Source organism: Malaclemys terrapin, chromosome 7, assembly GCF_027887155.1.
Source record: "Malaclemys terrapin pileata isolate rMalTer1 chromosome 7, rMalTer1.hap1, whole genome shotgun sequence".
Taxonomy (NCBI): Eukaryota; Metazoa; Chordata; order Testudines; family Emydidae; genus Malaclemys; species Malaclemys terrapin.
The window spans coordinates 74,466,579-74,484,797 of NC_071511.1; the positions used below are offsets into that span (position 1 = coordinate 74,466,579).

General features: G+C 39.0%; 1 protein-coding gene across 3 annotated transcripts in view; it reads right to left on the bottom strand.

Annotated features, from left to right (window-relative positions):
* The window catches only part of SHLD2 (shieldin complex subunit 2), a 67,179-nt gene that overhangs the window by 7,029 nt on the left and 41,931 nt on the right, over positions 1-18,219 (bottom strand). For all 3 annotated transcript variants that reach the window (XM_054035403.1, XM_054035404.1, XM_054035405.1), the window contains 3 exons: positions 13,534-13,668; positions 8,781-8,987; positions 6,721-6,955 (listed from right to left, as the gene is read on the bottom strand). In XM_054035403.1, coding sequence (XP_053891378.1) covers positions 6,721-6,955; positions 8,781-8,987; positions 13,534-13,668 — 577 coding nt within the window. The remainder of the gene's footprint in view (positions 1-6,720; positions 6,956-8,780; positions 8,988-13,533; positions 13,669-18,219) is intronic.

Consider the following 18,219-nt stretch of genomic DNA (forward strand, 5'->3'; position numbering starts at 1 on the left):
GCCACTCACACAACTTGACTGCAATATAATTAATTTAGATACCTTTTCAGGGGAACATACCTAGACCTGGTACTTCAGGTCTTTTTTAAAAAATGAGGAAGTTAGTTAAAGTTGCCTGAAGGGAAGAGTTAGGAGATCAAAGTTCATATAATCAGCTAAAAGAAAGGAACATAAACTTTATTAGCTAAGATGTCGATTAAGAAGAAATGTGAATAAATACCTAGAGATATAAAGATAAACAAGAAATTCTTTTAGTGCATCATAAGTAAGAAGCAAGGGTCTGTGGACCATGAGACTGTAAAGTGGTAAATCAAAGGGGTTAAGAAGACTGCAGAGAAGCTGGATTTATTTCCAGGTTGTTGTTTTTTTAAATCACAAAAGATGAGAAAAACCTAATTGGGGGATACTTTTTTAAGATAATGAAAGTAAAGCACTACCCAAGGCAAAAGTAACAAAAAAAGAGGTGATTCTGTTCTGCATCAGATTTAGTCTTGGATTTTTCATCTTCTATGAAATTGTGAGCATTCAACAAATATAGTTTATTTCCTCCAAAGATATGGAAAAAGTAACTATCCACTGGATTTCCTAATAAATTCAAATAATCTCCTGGAGAAACTGCTTAACTGCAAAAACCCTTCACATCAGAGATAAGCCAGAAATGATTTCATTTTAGACCTCTGAAATGCAAAATATTGTCTTTTGCATGGTATCTTTCTTACAAATTGTATCCATAACACTTCATGGGGTGAGTCTTGCTGCCTCATCATTCTGGGGATTCTCAGGGCATGTGAGTTAACAAACTTAGGTAGATTTCTGTTTAGACTGGCTCTGGACAAAACTTAAAACTTTTGCAATCCACAGTATAAAATAGATTGCAGAAAAAGCCTGTAGTGGATCAAATGGGGCACTTGGAAAACATTTACATTTGCTTGGGTTCTGCTTATGGCCTCAGGTTCTTAATTCAGAGACTTTCTTCCCAATGTCATCTAACTTCACTCAAAGGGTCTTACACGGTTTAATAAAAATAAACATCTTATTGTAATACCTAGTAGTAATTTTTTTTCAAATATCTGTCACTCTCAATTCAACCTTCTGTTTGGTGCCTGACACAATGGCTATGACTCTGAACTATGCATGGGATTCCCCTGCTCACATACACATACCGGTACTTCAGCTAGCTCGATGAGAGCCAACTCAAATATAAATAGCAATGTAGTCACGATAGCACGGGTAGCGGCAGAGGACCAGCTTAGCCACACCGAATTCATACCCACCAGTTTTAGGTGATTATGTACTCAGCATGGCCAGCACAATGAGAATAAGTGAAAGTATGTGTAAGTGAGCAGGGGAAATCGCACTCCTAGCTGGTAGTGTAGACATAGCCTATGTCCATTTTCATTTACAGTAACATACCACAGAAAATACTGATCTGTAATTAATCTCTTTTGCACAAGTACTATATTTTCTAATATAGCTACTTTAACCCACTGCAAACTAGATATCCAGCTACAATTTGGTGACCATGCAGAGAGTATATATAGCCACCTCTATCGAGTCAAACATGCTATCTAAAAATACCCCTAAAATTCATTACTGGTACAGATAGGCAGGTACTGGGAAACTGGGTATTTTCATTCCATGTTGCCAGAATACTCTCTAATCCTTAAATGCTGCCAGAATTCCAGCTCTCCACAGCAGTATACAACATATACAAGTTTGCTGGGCCAAAAACAGTATGATTCTGTGTGTAATTCATTTAAAGAAACCCCTGCGGACTAAAGCATATAACCCCCTTGAACTAAAACAGGCATTGTGTGTATAATTCCCTGTACACTGGGAATCTGTTTGCTCATTATTACTGGCACTACGGTGTTCTTTCTAATTAAAGTGCTGTTAGCTATAGATAAAGAAAATACAGCTGTGAGCCACTTGAAGGAAACACTATTACATCCTCCTCCATAAAGAAAGTATAAGGAAGGGATGCAAAAGGGTAGATATCTGGGATAAAAACATGGAAAGAGGAAGAAAAGAAATAACATTGTGACCTTTGAAATCCAAAAGAGGCATGATTGTATGAATAGTTTACTATTCTTTCTAATCTCCCTTAGTTGACAATATTTTTTCTGGGCCATTGTAACCATAGCCCAGAAGGAATGTGGTTTATTTTTATTATTTATTTATTTATTTGAATTTTTAAAATACAACTGTAGGTACCCATTCAGTGGGCTCTTGGTCCTTACATTAAAAATCTAAACAAACATTTATATATAAACACCGTAATAGCTACCTCAGCCTAGGCCATGTACAGCCTAAGTCAACAGGGGGGGAAATATGAGCTTTATAGCATGCCTGAAAGGTTAATAAACCTGGGCTCAGGCAGATCATGGTTGCATTTCATAAATAAAAAGATTAAACATTTAAAAGGAAAAAAAAAATCTAGCTGAGGCGGTCAAAATATTTTATAATTCCAGGGATAATGATGTATTTGTTAAGATATTAAAACAGTTAGCTCATCAGCTGGAATTTTTGCGCTGCTCCTGAATCAAAATCAGATGCTATTTCAAATTAGACATTTCCCTTGCTTTGTGAGACACCAGAAACACAAGCAAATGTACTATGAGATATTATATCTTATTCCTAATTATGCCCTAAAAATTAGTGAAAGTGTTTAAGATTATGGATATGAATTAGTTAAAGTGAGACCCATTTAAAGGTCACAGATGATCCATATTAGAACTCTTCATGTAACAAAGTACAAACAACATGCAGATTATAAAAAATTGACTCCCAAAAAAGGTGCAAGGAGCAATTCTGTTTCTGGAACCACCAATCATGCTGAATTTACAACACTCTCATGCAAACAGCTTTAAATAACCTTCTGAAAAAGTCATGGGGGACATGATTCAGTGGGCTGAGGAGAAAGAAATGTTACTTGATCTCAATCACTAATATTAACTATTTTAAATGGAACAAATTTTGACATTTCATGCTCTTACGAAAATAGGGAAATAGAATGAGAACAACATGTTTTGTTAATAAATTGGATCTCATTCATTTAGATGAGATCTCTCTCTGGTGAAGCCGGGGAAAGAGACATCTCTTGTTAGCATGCACTAAGTAGTGTTACAACACACAACTTGGAATTGCTATTAAGATATGCAGGATGTTTTACTAGAACACCAAAATCCAGAATGTCAATGTGAAAACATTAGATGCACACTACTCTTTATAAAAAGTTATGGGTTCAAGGTCCACGTAAAGGCTCAGACTCAGGAACTGCTATACAATGCAACTCTAGGAGATTGTCTCACCATCATTTGTGCCAGCCTTGGGGGAGAGGTTAAACAGATGTCCTTTATGCTCATCTTGAAAAGAGAAAGTTAAAGATTCCATGGCAGGGACACCTTATTTATTTTAATTTATATCATGAATTTACCATATTTCTTTCATGCTCTTACAACAAGTTGAAAAATATAAAAAAAAATTTCCTCCGATAAAATGTCAACAATGTTAAAAGAAATCTCTCCCTGCTGAACAAAACCAAACCTTTTTCATTTAATTCATGCTCATAGGAAAACACTGAGTAAACAGATAAGCTTTGCGATGTGCCCTGAAAGTCATAATATTTGGCCTGGGTTACAGCAAAGGTGGGAAGCAAATTCCAGAGTTACGGGCCTCTTCTGAAAATCCCCTTCTAGCAATTCTGAGATATACAAATTGAAGGTTAGATTCATAGATTCTAGGACTGGAAGGGACCTCGAGAGGTCATCGAGTCCAGTCCCCTGCCCGCATGGCAGGACCAAATACTGTCTAGACCATCCCTGATAGACATTTATCTAACCTACTCTTAAATATCTCCAGAGATGGAGATTCCACAACCTCCCTAGGCAATTTGCTCCAGTGTTTAACCACCCTGACAGTTAGGAACTTTTTCCTAATGTCCAACCTAGACTTCCCTTGCTGCAGTTTAAACCCATTGTTTCTGGTTCTATCCTTAGAGGCTAAGGTGAACAAGTTTTCTCCCTCCTCCTTATGACACCCTTTTAGATACCTGAAAAACTGCTATCATGTCCCCGGTCAGGGGACATAAGGTCAGGAACTGTACAAGAACAAAATGCGCATTATTAACATCTTACAGACGCAATCTCCTCCCATGTGCCCCAGACCTATTCCAGGACTGGTCATGTGCACACTTGTTTTCTTCTGTATCTACAGTAGGCAGGTAGGCTTGGCTTTATTATAAGGTAGGGTGACTGACTGATGGCTGCTTCATATGGATTTTAACTTATGCAACTGGTAATTTATGTATTTTCCTCAAAGGTTTGGACTAGTTTGGTTTCAGTATTCTTATGTCTTTATTAAAGAAATAATGCCAAATCCTTATCCGTATTTGTAACGGGGCAGCACCCACCTTCCGCAAGCACCTCCTTCTGGTCAGGTGTGTCTGCAATCTTTCAGTTTATGGTGACTCCTGTTAGTGGTTTCTCAGGCAATTTTTCAGTAATTCAGCCCTCTGGCTGAGTCACTCACACTGTCTATAGGTGAAACAGAACAAACCCCTTCCGGGGTATACAATCTTCCCCTTGTCCCGGCCCTGGTATGGGAGCTGTAACCCCAAAGCATCCTCCCTGGAGACACTGTCTTCTTGCAGCTCTCCCTGAGCTCAGTCCTTACTCAGTCCCAGCAGCCATCCAGGAGGTCCTTCTTAGCTCCCCCAGTTCCTGCTGGCAAGTGTCTTGGGCTCAGACCCAGCAGCCAACCAGGAGCTCCTTCTTATCTCCCCTAGTTCCTGCCCAGCCTCAGCTGTCCATGGTCCTGTTGCTCTTTCAGCCAGCCAGGAACACAATCCTCTCTCCTCCAGCTCCAGGCAGCAACTGAATACTGCTCTGTTCTGCAGCTCCTTTTATATGGCCTGATTTGCTGCTCCCTGAAGCCTCTCTCATTGGCTTATTCCCTTCAACACCTATAGGTCATTTGAAGGACTTCTCTTCTGGCTCCTCTCTGGGATAGGGTGTGGCTGGACCCAAAGGCCTCCAGCAGGGGACCTCTGGGCCTAGTCCACCCCGTCACAGTGTTACATAAAGAAGAGACGGTACAGATGATGTCCTACTACTTCAGCACCCAACAGCAGGGTACTGTTCTACCATCCTCTTGAGTGCTACGGGAGGGACCTACCTAATTGCAGGTGCTGGCACACTACAGCTCTAGGGGGTATAGTCTGACAGTTTGGGACTGGCTAGACTCCCTGCTCCCCTCTAGCCATATGCTATGGTGTGCAGTGTCTGTTCCCCACTTGTGTAGCTCACATTAGTAGGCAGGACTATACCCATGTATGTTCACATTGTATTGTCCGTGACTAATTCTGGTTGTATGCTTTCTTTGGGGAAGGGGATCATGCTGTCATCTATGATTATTTAATACAGCCCTAAGCACGCTGTCAGCACTCAGAAAATAACAAAATAATAATTACTAAAATCTCTAATACTACAAAAACTAATCCCCTGGTATTTTTGAGTAGGGGATAATTCCAAGGACCAAGCTAATATTACCTTATTCAATAAAAGGGGCTCTTATGTTAATTGCTGTGTGAGCTATTACTGAGTAAGACATTACTGCTTTATTTGCTGGTACTCAATCACCACACTCCCTGTTCCATCTCATTATAAAACAAGTTAGGATAATTTTGGAAAATAAGGAGTTATATGTAAAAGTAAATTATATGCCAGACTTTATGCACATTGCCTCAGAATTCACCTGTATTATATGCATGCTATGCTAAATCCACTTTGCAAACAAGGTAAAGGTAAATAAGTATTTGAAATAATAAATTATTTAAAACAAATAATGATCTCTACATTTAATAATTATGTTGTTAAATCAAATGATGAGGCTTAAGTTTGCTTTAACTTGTTATAAATCCAAGGGTTTGCACAGCCTATCTCATACTGCCATCTGCTGTTCATTACGGTATGCCTGTTCTTTCCTATGCAATCAATTGGAAAGATGCAGGGTTTTTTGCCTTTTGTCCCTCTTAGTTTAAATTAGATGGCATATCTCGTTTTAGGATGAGGTTCTGCTTTCACCAAATTTGAAAGCTAGACTGAGGCATGACATGGTCAAATGGATTTCTTGGGTTCTCACATAAGCGCTAGGACCAGGATCCTCATTGATCCCAGTCCAGTGTTACAGTAACCCCCCAAAATCACTACTACCCCTTCATCACATTAAATGGGAGTTAACAAATTATGATGGATTATTTAAAGATGGAATATAACCTTTAAGTAATGATAAAAATAATATAACACATAAGGATACTTTGCATTCTGTAAAGTTTTCCATCCAATGTACTTTACAAACACAAATGTAGTAAACCTAATATTGTTTTTGAAGAAGATAAGTATTATCATCTCATTTTGCTGGCGAGGAAGTTAAGGCAAAATGAAGTTACAGGACTCATCCTATGTCACACAAAAAGTCAGTGGCAAAGCCAGGAACAGAACTGCCTTCTGAGTCCCAGAAATGTGCTCTGACCACCAGAAAATGCTATTTCTTAAAGAGCACACAAAGTATAGAAAGGAATAAAACATATTTTCATTCATAATGTTAATGTATGTGAAGCCAAATTTACATGAAATTTATTATGGTTATTCAACATATTTTAAATCTCTCTCTTTAATACTAAACATTGTTTTACTGGTCTTAGTTTCTTATTTGATTTACCTGTAGAACTTTCTCACTTTGTTAAATGGTAAGCAACTAAGGCACTGCTTGTAGATCTTGTTCTCATCGGTCTGTAGTTCCAACCCACATTTTGCACAACCAGAATAGATGATCATAGGAAGAGAAGCCAAAATACATTCTAATGAAGTGTCAGCATCTAAGATGAATTGCCTGTACTGGGGAATAGCAATGGTAAACTTCAAGTCTAAGACATGGGCTTTCAATTGAATCACTCCTACAAAAACAAAAGGATTAGATCAAATTTTGTGCCATCTTAGTATTTTAGAATATCATAGATAGTAACAAGAAGATATAGCTCAACTGATTCCAAACAAAAACTGTGTATAAATAGCATAACAATAGCCTGAGATTTACTTTATCTTTTTGGAACTGCATATTGACTTGCTTTACAAAGAATGATTTCCTCAGCGATGAAATCATTATGATAAAGAAAAATAAATCTGAAAGTAATGACCTATGTGCTTAAATATTACTGTGATAGAGGCCAATATTTAAAAAACAACAACAACCAGACTTAGAGATCAGATAGGCAATACATCATAATAGCTCAGATGTTCTCGGATTATAACAGTACCAGGGATTATTCAAACATTTCTCAGATACACCTCTACCCCAATATAACGCGACCAGATATAACGCGGTAAAGCAGCGCTCCGGGGGGAGGGTGCTGCAGGCTCCCGCAGATCAAAGCAAGTTCGATAGAACGTGGTTTCACCTATAACGCGGTAAGATTTTTTGGCTCCCAAGGACAGCGTTCTATCGGGGTAGAGGTGTATAGAGGTGTCTTGGTAAGTAAACCTGGAAACATAAAACTTTCTATGGCAGGTACAACAACAGAAAATGGGGAAACAGGATGCTATGATACACCAAAAGTTTATAGCATCAAAGGACAGTTTGATGGAGGGGAGCGGGAGCAGGAGGAGCATTTGTTTTGCCTAAATGTTAAACAAGTCCTACTGTGTACGTGTAAATGGTGATTTTCCACAGCTTATAACTTCACCAAATCTGGATAGATTGTCATGGGTACAGCAAAAAAGACACCTCTCGAACCTCAGGACTATGCCCCGCCAAATTTTAAGTCTGTGATTCAAACTTCAAAGGCGTTAGATTTGTTCAAAATGTCATTTCAAAAAATATACTAGCAAAACTACCTATTTTCATTACTTAATTTCCCAAAAATGGCTGAACTGTTAAAAGTGATCACAGTTACAAGCAATGGAAAACAACTGGTTATTGATGTGGATAAAAAAAAAATACTGAACAAGCGCCTTATCCAGCCTGTGCACTGAACCAGAGAGGCGTCCTGTGGAAAACACAGTTTATAGCAATATAATTAAAAGCTATATCATAATGCACACACACAAGAGTGCACAGGAAACTATAATTCTTTCATTTCTTATCTTCTGAACACTTGACTTTGCATCCTCAACAATGTTCTTCCAGCACAGTTTTGTTGAATGACTATACACAGACATAGGAATCCATCCTATGCTCTAAGAGAAAATGTCTGTTTTGTTCTGCTCCTGGGGTTTACATAGCTTTTAAAGCGAAAAAGGACCATAATGCATAATACAGGCCAAAAAACCTCACCTAGTAGTCCTACACCTGCCCCAGTAATTTTTATTGAACCAGTGCATATCTTTTAGACAGATTTCAAACTTGATTTAAAGACTTCATGTGATGGAGAATTTATCACATTCCTTGGAAAGCTGTTCCAATGGTTAATTATCCTCACAATAAAAAAATGTTACAGTGGAGAGTAGATGGCGATACTAAAACATTTAATCCAAGCTGTTTTTATTCTGCTCCCCTTCACAGGTCATCTATATGCCTTCTGAATGAAGGCTGCATTCACACTTTGGCTGGGATACTGAGCAACTGCTTCCAAGACACACAATTTCAGGCCTACAGCCAGCTGTGTTTATCTGGTTTTAATGAAAACACTGTTAATGGTCATAAATATAATCAGCTTTCCTGCTTAGCAATGTGTCTCTCACTTAAACAGGTAGTCAACAAAGAACTATGGATTACAATCTCACCTGAACATTTTCCCTCTAGGTGTGTTAACAGATTTGTCATTTTCATGAGAGACTTTTCACTTTTTTGAAACTTCTCTTTAAATTCAACTGCCCTTTTATCATCATCAAACAGACACTCACAGGATGACCATGGAGTTGTGTGCAGTTCAATGTCACCTGAAATAGAACTACGTTGGGCAAGTAGATATTTAAATTCCCATATGTGATCTGAAAAATAAAGCAAGAACAAATAAAGATGCAAGACATTGAGTTAACTTCCATGCTATGGTTAATACTTGTAGAAAGCTGCAAACACCTATGAGATTCCTTAATAAAACAGAATGACGTGCTCAGTGTTGTCTGCTATCGCAACTGTATCATAAGTCTCATAATAGTTGGCATTTTTCTTAAAAACTCAGTTCCTGGATGAAATTGATTGCATCAGACTCTCAGGTTTCACTATAAAATGTAAGCTTTTTAGTCTTCATGGTTCCATATAAAAATTTTAAGACATGATCCAAGTGTACCCAAAAAGCAAACCCAGGAAGTAAAATGAACCCCAATTTTATCCTTTTAAAAATCTCGTGGTTTTTTAAGGCAATCTAATAACTGGGTGTGGGGTGCTGGCTGATAATATTGAATGCTTGTTTTTGGCAATGCTGTTGCTCTCTGACATAGGACAGTCACGAGACCATAAAACATGCTTAATTAATGCAGTGAAATAGTATTGCAATAACTTCTTGTAAAATTTCTTTCAGAACACCTTGTACTATGAATACTACTATTCCTTAGGAGTTACCTATAAAATAACTAAACATTGTTTTTTATATTTTGGTTTGTTATAAAAAGCTCCTAACTGTGTTTGGGAAAACGAAGGGGAAAATGTGCTAAATGCTGAAAGGGTTAATTACGAGAAAGATGACTTAAAAACACTAAGCTAAATTCTCCTCTCCAGTCCACAAAATGGGTCTCTTCAAAGCTATTCTGGCTTCTCTTTGTGCCTAGAACTCCTACTGAAAGAAGCTCAGTGCATGCTGGGAGAGTAGAACAGCCATGAAGAAATCAATTGTGGGGGGAGGGAAGGGGATTTGGTGTGATGAATTTAGCTCTAACAATGAAACAGTAATCCTTAAACTTACAATAAAGCAACTGTTCAGAGGTGGATTTTTTTTTTCCCTTTATGACTTGTAAAAAGGGCCCAACTGTCAAAACACACTGCTAAACCCTACTATTGTCCAGAATTAGTTTATTGGCATGCGGTTATGGAATTGAATCCTGGAACTTGAAGAAGGAAATTATATTAGTAGAAGAATTATAGCGGATATCACTGATAAAAGTCATTTTGCCATTGTCCCCACACATTGATCCATTTTCCCAAAACTCTGTACTTTGTTCAGGACATTTCATTTTACTGACTTGCACCATTACAGATCACACACAGCAAATGATGAAGGTATTACAATGCAGAAATACTACACTCTCTGCTTCAGGGGGCACTAAACCACATGCCTGTGCATATTCTTGAAACACAATCACATGATGACATCGCACAGTGTGGATCCCATGGTAAGCAGGTCTAAGTTACATCGATTAGAGTTATGCTATTCACGTAACTCAAATTGCGTAGCTTAGATCAAATTTCCCCTATAGTGTAGGCAAGGCCTTAGACAAACTATACTGCCCAGAAGTAATGCTACAGACTGAATTCCTCTGACTGAAGCAAGCCACTTTTTGTTTGCCTTTTCACTCTTCTTCTGGATCAAGCTGAAGAAAGTCCTGTCTTGTCACTATGTACATTGGGTTAGGACAGGTTAATGCAGATTCCACAATTATGCAGAATTGTATTTTAGGTGTATTGAAAAATATCACATGGATCCTTAACATGACTGCCATATAATTTAATTTCTTTTCAGTCAATCATCTGAAAAGCTGTTTCTAGAGAAAGCAATTTTCATATGTTAAATTGATTTTTTTTAAATCACCTTACTATGGTTGAGAAAATACACTCCCCTCGCCCCCCCCCCCCAAAAAAAAAGGAATTGATAAAAAAGCTGCCTGAAATTGGCTCAACAAGCACAGAAGATTGTAAGCCCATTAAAGTTAATGAGAGACTTTCCACAGACTTCCATGGGCTTTCGATCAGATCCGCCATGCTCATTTCACCATTCGCTGTGTGCTTGGTCACTGTCTATCTAGCCTAGTTTATCTAGCTCTTATAATATCTTTTAATCTATTTGCTTTTATCACCTTATCTGGCAATTTGTACAGTCCCCAGTGCTACTACTCTTTGGGGAAAAACAATTCTGTCGGTATTCTCAATTTTTAGATTGTTTTCTATGGTTTTTAATACTCCTCACTAGTGTGAGCACTAATCTTTTTCACTTTTCCAAATTCTTTCATAATAATTTTCTCTGTTGCTTCAGTTAACCCACATTCCTTTTCTCTAATAGAGAGACCTTCACTTTTCCTAAATGCTGGAATCGTCCTAGTAGCTCTTGCTGTATTCTTTCCAGGGCAGTATAAAAATAATTGTTGGAATAACTACTGCTCTCAGATGTTAATTTTCATGTCCTTCTTTAAAGCATGGAAGACATTCATTTAACTTGATAGCAAAGACTACTGCCCCCCCCTTTAAAAAAAAAAAGTTACATTTATTTCTTTGGCTTCAAAAAGCCTAATTTGTATCAGCAGTAAATTCTCTACTTGTTCTACGATTTTGACATAAACTGCATATTGTTACTTAGTCAGGATGAGGTGTGTGTCGCAAATTCATTTTTTAGGAACACAAGGAATACATTTTTAGTTGTAAAATCTTCATGGGTGAAATCCTGTCCTTAATGGGAATTAGCCATTGCCTTCAATGGGTCCAGGATTTCACCCCATGTTACTAGGCCTGTTCTGCTCTCCAAAGGCTGTTGGCCTACAGAAAAGTATTTCATTATTCAAGCCATCACGTTTGGTAACCTCAGCCAGATCAGAGTAATATAGATAATAGAGTCTGTACTACCTGATGCTATTACAAAGAAAGTCTATAGAACTGGCACAGTTTTTAGTGGCAGAGTATGAGTGTTTTCTTTACAACGTCAGTGAGAGGTGAAAATAACTGTATCTTTGTTAAAAGAATTTGCTTTGATGTTTCAAGATAGAGTTATTAATATCACTAAATATCCTTCTGTCTTTCTAGGGAAGTATAAAAAAAACTGCAATTCCTCATCCCTACTTATCAAGACTACTATGTAAAGTTTAACCTTCTAGTACACATGGCCATCACATGCCTAGCTGTTTTTGTCTCCTAGCAAGAATGACCATCATGTGGTGTCTTCCTGTGACCCAATCATGCCAATTAGTTGTTGTGACCTATACACTTGTTTGGCATGACGTGGACTTTTCTTGGCTGTCTTGCTGGGATCAAACGTTCATGGCTTGTCTATCAGTGATGGGTATTTGGACAGTTGAGAAATCAGTCTTTTATCTTGCATTTTAGATATAGTCTTTTAATGATTAAAATATGTGAATTGCTAGATTCATAGAACACTAACTGGAGAATAAATTACAAGCTCTCTGGCACAGTTAAAACAATTATAATAATCCTATACATGGTTATATGTTATTAAAATTTCCTGTTATTGTCCACTGAAGGAACCAAACAACGTCTTTATTATAGTATAGTATCTTATGGCTTGATTATCCAGTGTAACTATTTAACTTGCTGCAGCACATACTATAGTGTCGTGTCAAGAAACTTTTCAATGATCTCCCATATTATTTACCAATTAATACTTCACCTTTCTCAGTTCTAATAATGAACTTATGGGAGTTTTGCCATTGCCTCCAATGGTCCAGGATTTCATATTATGTTAATCTCCCATAAGTTCCTTATTTCTCTTGGACAATATTCACATGTCCTATTCCCTTCTTATTACAACATACCAAAAAATAAGGTCATGAAGGTTTCATCAGCTTAATGCTCAACTTTTGCTGGTAGTCTACTCTCTTCCCATTATTATTTTTTGTGTCTTATTGCTTTAGTTCTATCTGCAGCTACTTGAATTTTGAAAGAGCATGTGCTCTAGAGGTTAGAGCAGGAGAAGCAGTAGTCAGAATTTCCAGGATCTATTTCCAGCTCGACTACAGATTCACTATGTGACTTGGGCAAGTTTCTTAACCTTTATGTATTTCAGTTTCCGCATTTGTAAAAATGCATATAATATTCACCTCACTGAAGTGATGTCTTTTTAAAATCTTGCCCCAAACATTTATGGCAATAATCTTGATAAGCAATGCATCCTCGGATTGACATCAATGGGATAAGAAGGCATTCAGCATTTCTCAGGATCAACCTCTAAGTCAAAGCTAGACTAACATCTGAAAGCCCTGTGAGATTCTGATATATGAAAATATAGATAAAGCATTATGAAGTCACTGCTAAATCCTTAAACAGCAATTTAAAACTCTCACTGGTGTTCCAGAATAAGTGGATGAAGCAAGCTGACGTTTCTGAGCCAACTTGCATAAAAAAAGGTAGTGTAGAATGGTGGGAATTGTTAAAACTTCTAAAACCCTCAAGTACATTGTCACAATAGGACTGAGGGACATTTACCCATTGAATAAAAATGTTTACTAAATGAATGTTTTAACACAATTAACAGCATCATGCAAAACATATTCTCATGCTACCTTTTCTCACTCTTCTCTTGACCTTTACTAGGACTGCAGATTACACATATTAATCATTTACCTGGATAATACATACAAAGAGTTTATTTATACTTACCCTTTTTCCTTTGAAGTTGAGGACACCAGGCTGCCCCTGCTCCCCATAATACCATCAGAAAGTGCTGATCTCTGATCTGTTCCACGGTTAGAATAATTTTTCTTTGCTTGTCTCCTTTATAACTGTATACAGACTCTGAAAAGGTTTTAAATGATATCACTGTGATTTTACAGAAAAACTTATTTAAAATGTACATGAAAATACCTGTGAACCCACAGCACCAATTAGGGAGGAGTGGGCAGCAGATGTTTTCCCCCACGCCCACATTTTTTGCACTTGCTCAAGTTCCATAAGTCACAGAGCCATGGAGGGTGGGGGGAACGGCCTGACCACTTTTAAGCAGTGGTCCCATACTATATCAGTACAGCTGCTGCCAGAGCATTGCTTCAGCTTTTTGGTCACAATGGCACTGAAATTAGACTCAACTCTGTACAGATGGAGTTGCAACCAGGCCAAATTTCAGTGAGTGGCGTTGTGACATGGTGCTCAGGGTCACACCACCACTCAAATTTGGCCCAGCCACCTCTCCATCCAGCTGCTGGATGGAGGGGTGGCCGGGCCAAATGGTGTAGAGCTCTGGAATGTGGGGAGTCTGTTCCTGTGCAGCACAGTGTATAGGAGTTTGTCAAGAAGTCAATCCGGGCAACACTGGCTCAAGCACTTTGTGAGTCAGAGAAATAGGAGACCTCCATTGAGAACAACAGGTGAGATGCACTTTTGAAAATAGAGCCACTATTTAGGTGCTTTAATGGCAGGTGCTGAGTACTAAGACTTTTTAAAATCTTGCCCCAAACATTTATGGCAATGACTTGGTAGGCACTGAGCACTCTTGGATTGACATCAATGGGATAAGAGGGCATTCAGCATGTCTCAGGATCAAGCTCTAAGTCAAAGCTAGGAAAAAAATGCTGTAATAGTTAAGCTGCTTTCTCAAAGAGAAACATTTTTCTACTACTTTTCACTCAAAACAGGAATTATTGCTGTGTGTACAAACAGACTGAAAGGGATAACTGGTAAATCTTGAATGTATTAATTGTAAGAGCCCTATTCACCTGTTCATTTTTGATGTCACTTAGGCCTGGTCCCCACTAAGTCCCCAAATCAGACTAAGGTACGCAAATTCAGCTACGTTAATAACGTAGCTGAATTCGAAGTACCTTAGTCCGAACTTACCGCGGTCCAGACGCGGCAGGAAGTCTCCCCCCGTCGATGCCGCGTACTCCTCTCGGCGAGCTGGAGTACCGGCGCCGACTGTGAGCACTTCCGGGATCGATTTATCACGTCTTAACCAGACACGATAAATCGATCCCAGAACATCGATGGCGTGCCGCCGGACCAGCCGGTAAGTGAAGACTAGGCCTCAGAGTCCTAGAGTTTTAGGGCAGAAGGGATCACCAGATCATCTAGCCTGGCCTGCTGTATACCACAGGTCATCAACACCAACCAGTACCCACACATTAAATCCAATGACCAAAATATTACAGTCCACAGAAGACTAAACTATTACGTGCCACAGGGAGAGAATAGGAAGGACCAAGGAGCACCAATGCCTGAGGCCACTGTAATGGCAGTGCACTGATTAAGAGAACCCCCGATACAACTCTGTCCTCGGGAGCCAAAAAAAAATCTTACCGCGTTATAGAAACCGCGTTATATCGAACTTGCTTTGATCTGCTGGAGCGCCCCGCCCCCCGGAACGCTGCTTTACCGTGTTATATCCAAATTCGTGTTATGTCGGGTCGTGTTATATCCGGGTAGAGGTGTATATCCAGATAATCCTGGCAAGTGACCCCCCCCCCCCACACACACACACACTGCAGAGGAAGGCCAGAAACCCTCAATGTCACTGTCAATCTGACCTGGGGGAAAAATTTCTTCCCAACCCCTTATAGGGCGATCAGTTAGATGCTGAGCATCTGAGCAGAAACTGGGCACTAAAGTACGTAAGGGTGAGAATGTCTGGTTACACATCAAAAAACTGGTCCCACCTATTCCAGTGGCCCATTGCCATCCCTAATACTTCAGATGAAAGAGAACAAAATAAAACAAAATATACTGGAGGAAGGGGGCAGGAGAATCCCTGCAGGTGGCTGGCTAAAGCCCGGAAGCACGGGCTTTTAGGAACATAAGACATAAACTGGAAGTGAGCTCCAGGGCTGTCACTGCACCCAACCATCAGAAAACAAACTAGACATAAAATCACACTCAGAAATTTGTCCAGCTCTCTCAAAACTAAGTTGCTTTCCCCCACAACTCCTATGGGAGGCTCTTCCAGAACCTCTCTCCTGATAGTTCTCCTTCTAATTTCCAGAATGAATTTGTTCATAGCCAGTTTATAACTATTTGTTCTTGTGCCAACACTGTCCTTTTTCTTAAATAGATCTTCACCCTCCCTCCCTGCTGTTTACTCCCCCTTCTTTTTGATAGGCTGAACAAGCCAAACTCATCTAGTATTCTCTCATAAGATAGGCCTTCCATTCCTCTAATCATCTTAATAGCTCTTCTCAGCACTATTCAAGTTTGAATTCATCTTTCTTGAACATGGACAACCAGAATTGTACAGAGTATTCAAAATGAGGTCTTACCAGTGCCTTATGCAATTTCTCTCTCTCTCTCTCCCTACTAGAAACACCTTGCCTGATACATCCTAGGTCTGCATTTACTGTTTTTGAAGCCGCACCACATTGGTGGCTCAGTGATTCTGTAATCACCCCATACACACCATTCTCCCACCTCCTCCATCACTTCCAGATGATTAGCCCACACTTGTAGCAGAAATTCTTATTATTAGACCCTAACTGCATGACACCGCACTTTGTACTATTGAATTTCATCCCATTACAGTCACTCCAGTCTTCAAGGTCATCCAGATCTTCCTGTATAATATTCTGATCTGCCTCTGTATTGATGATCCCTCCCAACTTTGTATCATCAGTAAATTTCATTAGTACACTCCTTTTTTTAATATCAAGATCACTGATAAAATATTGAGTAAGACTGGGCCCTAGACTGATCCTTGGGGAACTCTACCAGTAATCTCCCTCCAATCCAATAGTTCGCCTTTTACCACAGCCCATTGCCTTCTCCCCTTTAGCCAGTTCCTTATCCATCCTACAATTCTTGTACAGTACTAATTCCCACCTTCTCTGATTTAACTAATAATTTCTCATACGGTACTGTGTCAAGACTAAGGAAGTCCAAGTACATTATTAGATCTACTGCATTTCCCTTTTCTAAAAAATCAGTTATTTTCTCAAAGAAAGAATGAACAGTTCTGGCATAATCTACCTATGATATAATGTAACATGGGTTTATCTCCTTTACCATTTACCTCATTTAATTTAATTATCCTTTCCCCTCACAATTTGTTCTAAAGCCTTGCATACAGCTCTATTAGTCTGAACCAGGTAGTAATTGCTGGGATCACTTCCCCCAATCCCCTTATTAAATATAGGTATGACGTTAGCTATTCCTTAGTCATATGGTATTGTCTCCCAACAGAGAGAATTATTAAAAATCCTTGCTATGAGACTAGCAATCTCATGTGCCAGTTCTTTCAGTATTCTGGGATGGTTTAGGGCTTTAAACCCCCCTACATTCAGTGTTTCTCACAAATACTTAACATAGTTCTCCAATAGCAAATTATGTTCAAAATAGAACTGTTGAGATGTATGTACAGTATATGCAAGCATACATCATGAAGAATTCCACCTTTAGAAAGTTCAATCTGTAGGAGAATAAAGACAATATTGACAATTACAGATAACAATGTGGAGAAGTAGGAGAAACAGGTGAAAGGGAGACTACTACTGCTTTCACTGAAAGAAAGAACCAGCTCATGCCAGTGATCCCAGACTAGGACCACTTAGAGAAAACAAAGGCTATCTTCTCTGCTCTAGGCAAAAAGCTATCAGCTTCCCTCTCCGTCTGTCAAGTCATGCTCACACTTGACCCCATTACGTCTTGCTCAGGTCACCCAGAACTGTGAGCCACTGTGTTACTGCTCTGTCTCAGCAAGAGTGAGTTTTGCTGCTGCTAAGTTATGTGTTAGCTCCCTGCCACACCAGCTAGTCAGCCTTGCCAGCAAACTCCTCGGGACTCTGCCAGTCCAAATACTACCTTGCAGGTAACAATTAGTGAACACCAGTTTCCAGGTTCCCCGGAGACAGCTTACAGCTTAAAAACAGAAGTTTTTAAGATCTCTGCCTCCAAAGAGACAGAGCACAGAAAAGCCTGTTAGGTTACCAGAAGACTTACACTTCAATACACCAGCACTGAGATGGTTTTGTAATGAAACAGGAATAAGTTTATTAACAAAGAACTCAGGTTTGAGTGATTTCAAGTAAAAATGAAAAAGATTTAAAAAGGTTACAAACAAAACATGCTTTCTAGTGACTAAAACCTAACTTCAGCAAGTTACAATCCTTGTCCAAGCAGGTTTATCACTTATAGTCAATTTCCAGAGACTTCAACCCCCTTAGCTGAAAGATCCACCTTTCTCAGATTTCAAGAGCTCTGGCCTCTTGTGTTTCTCTGGTGATGATGACAAAATGGCTCTCTGTTTTTGCTTATAATTTTCATAATTCCACTGTCTCTGTTTCAGGAGCCAGGACAGCTTCCTGAGGGTACACCCTCCATCCCCCATCATGATCAAGTGATCATCTCACCCACTTGCTAGTTTGATGG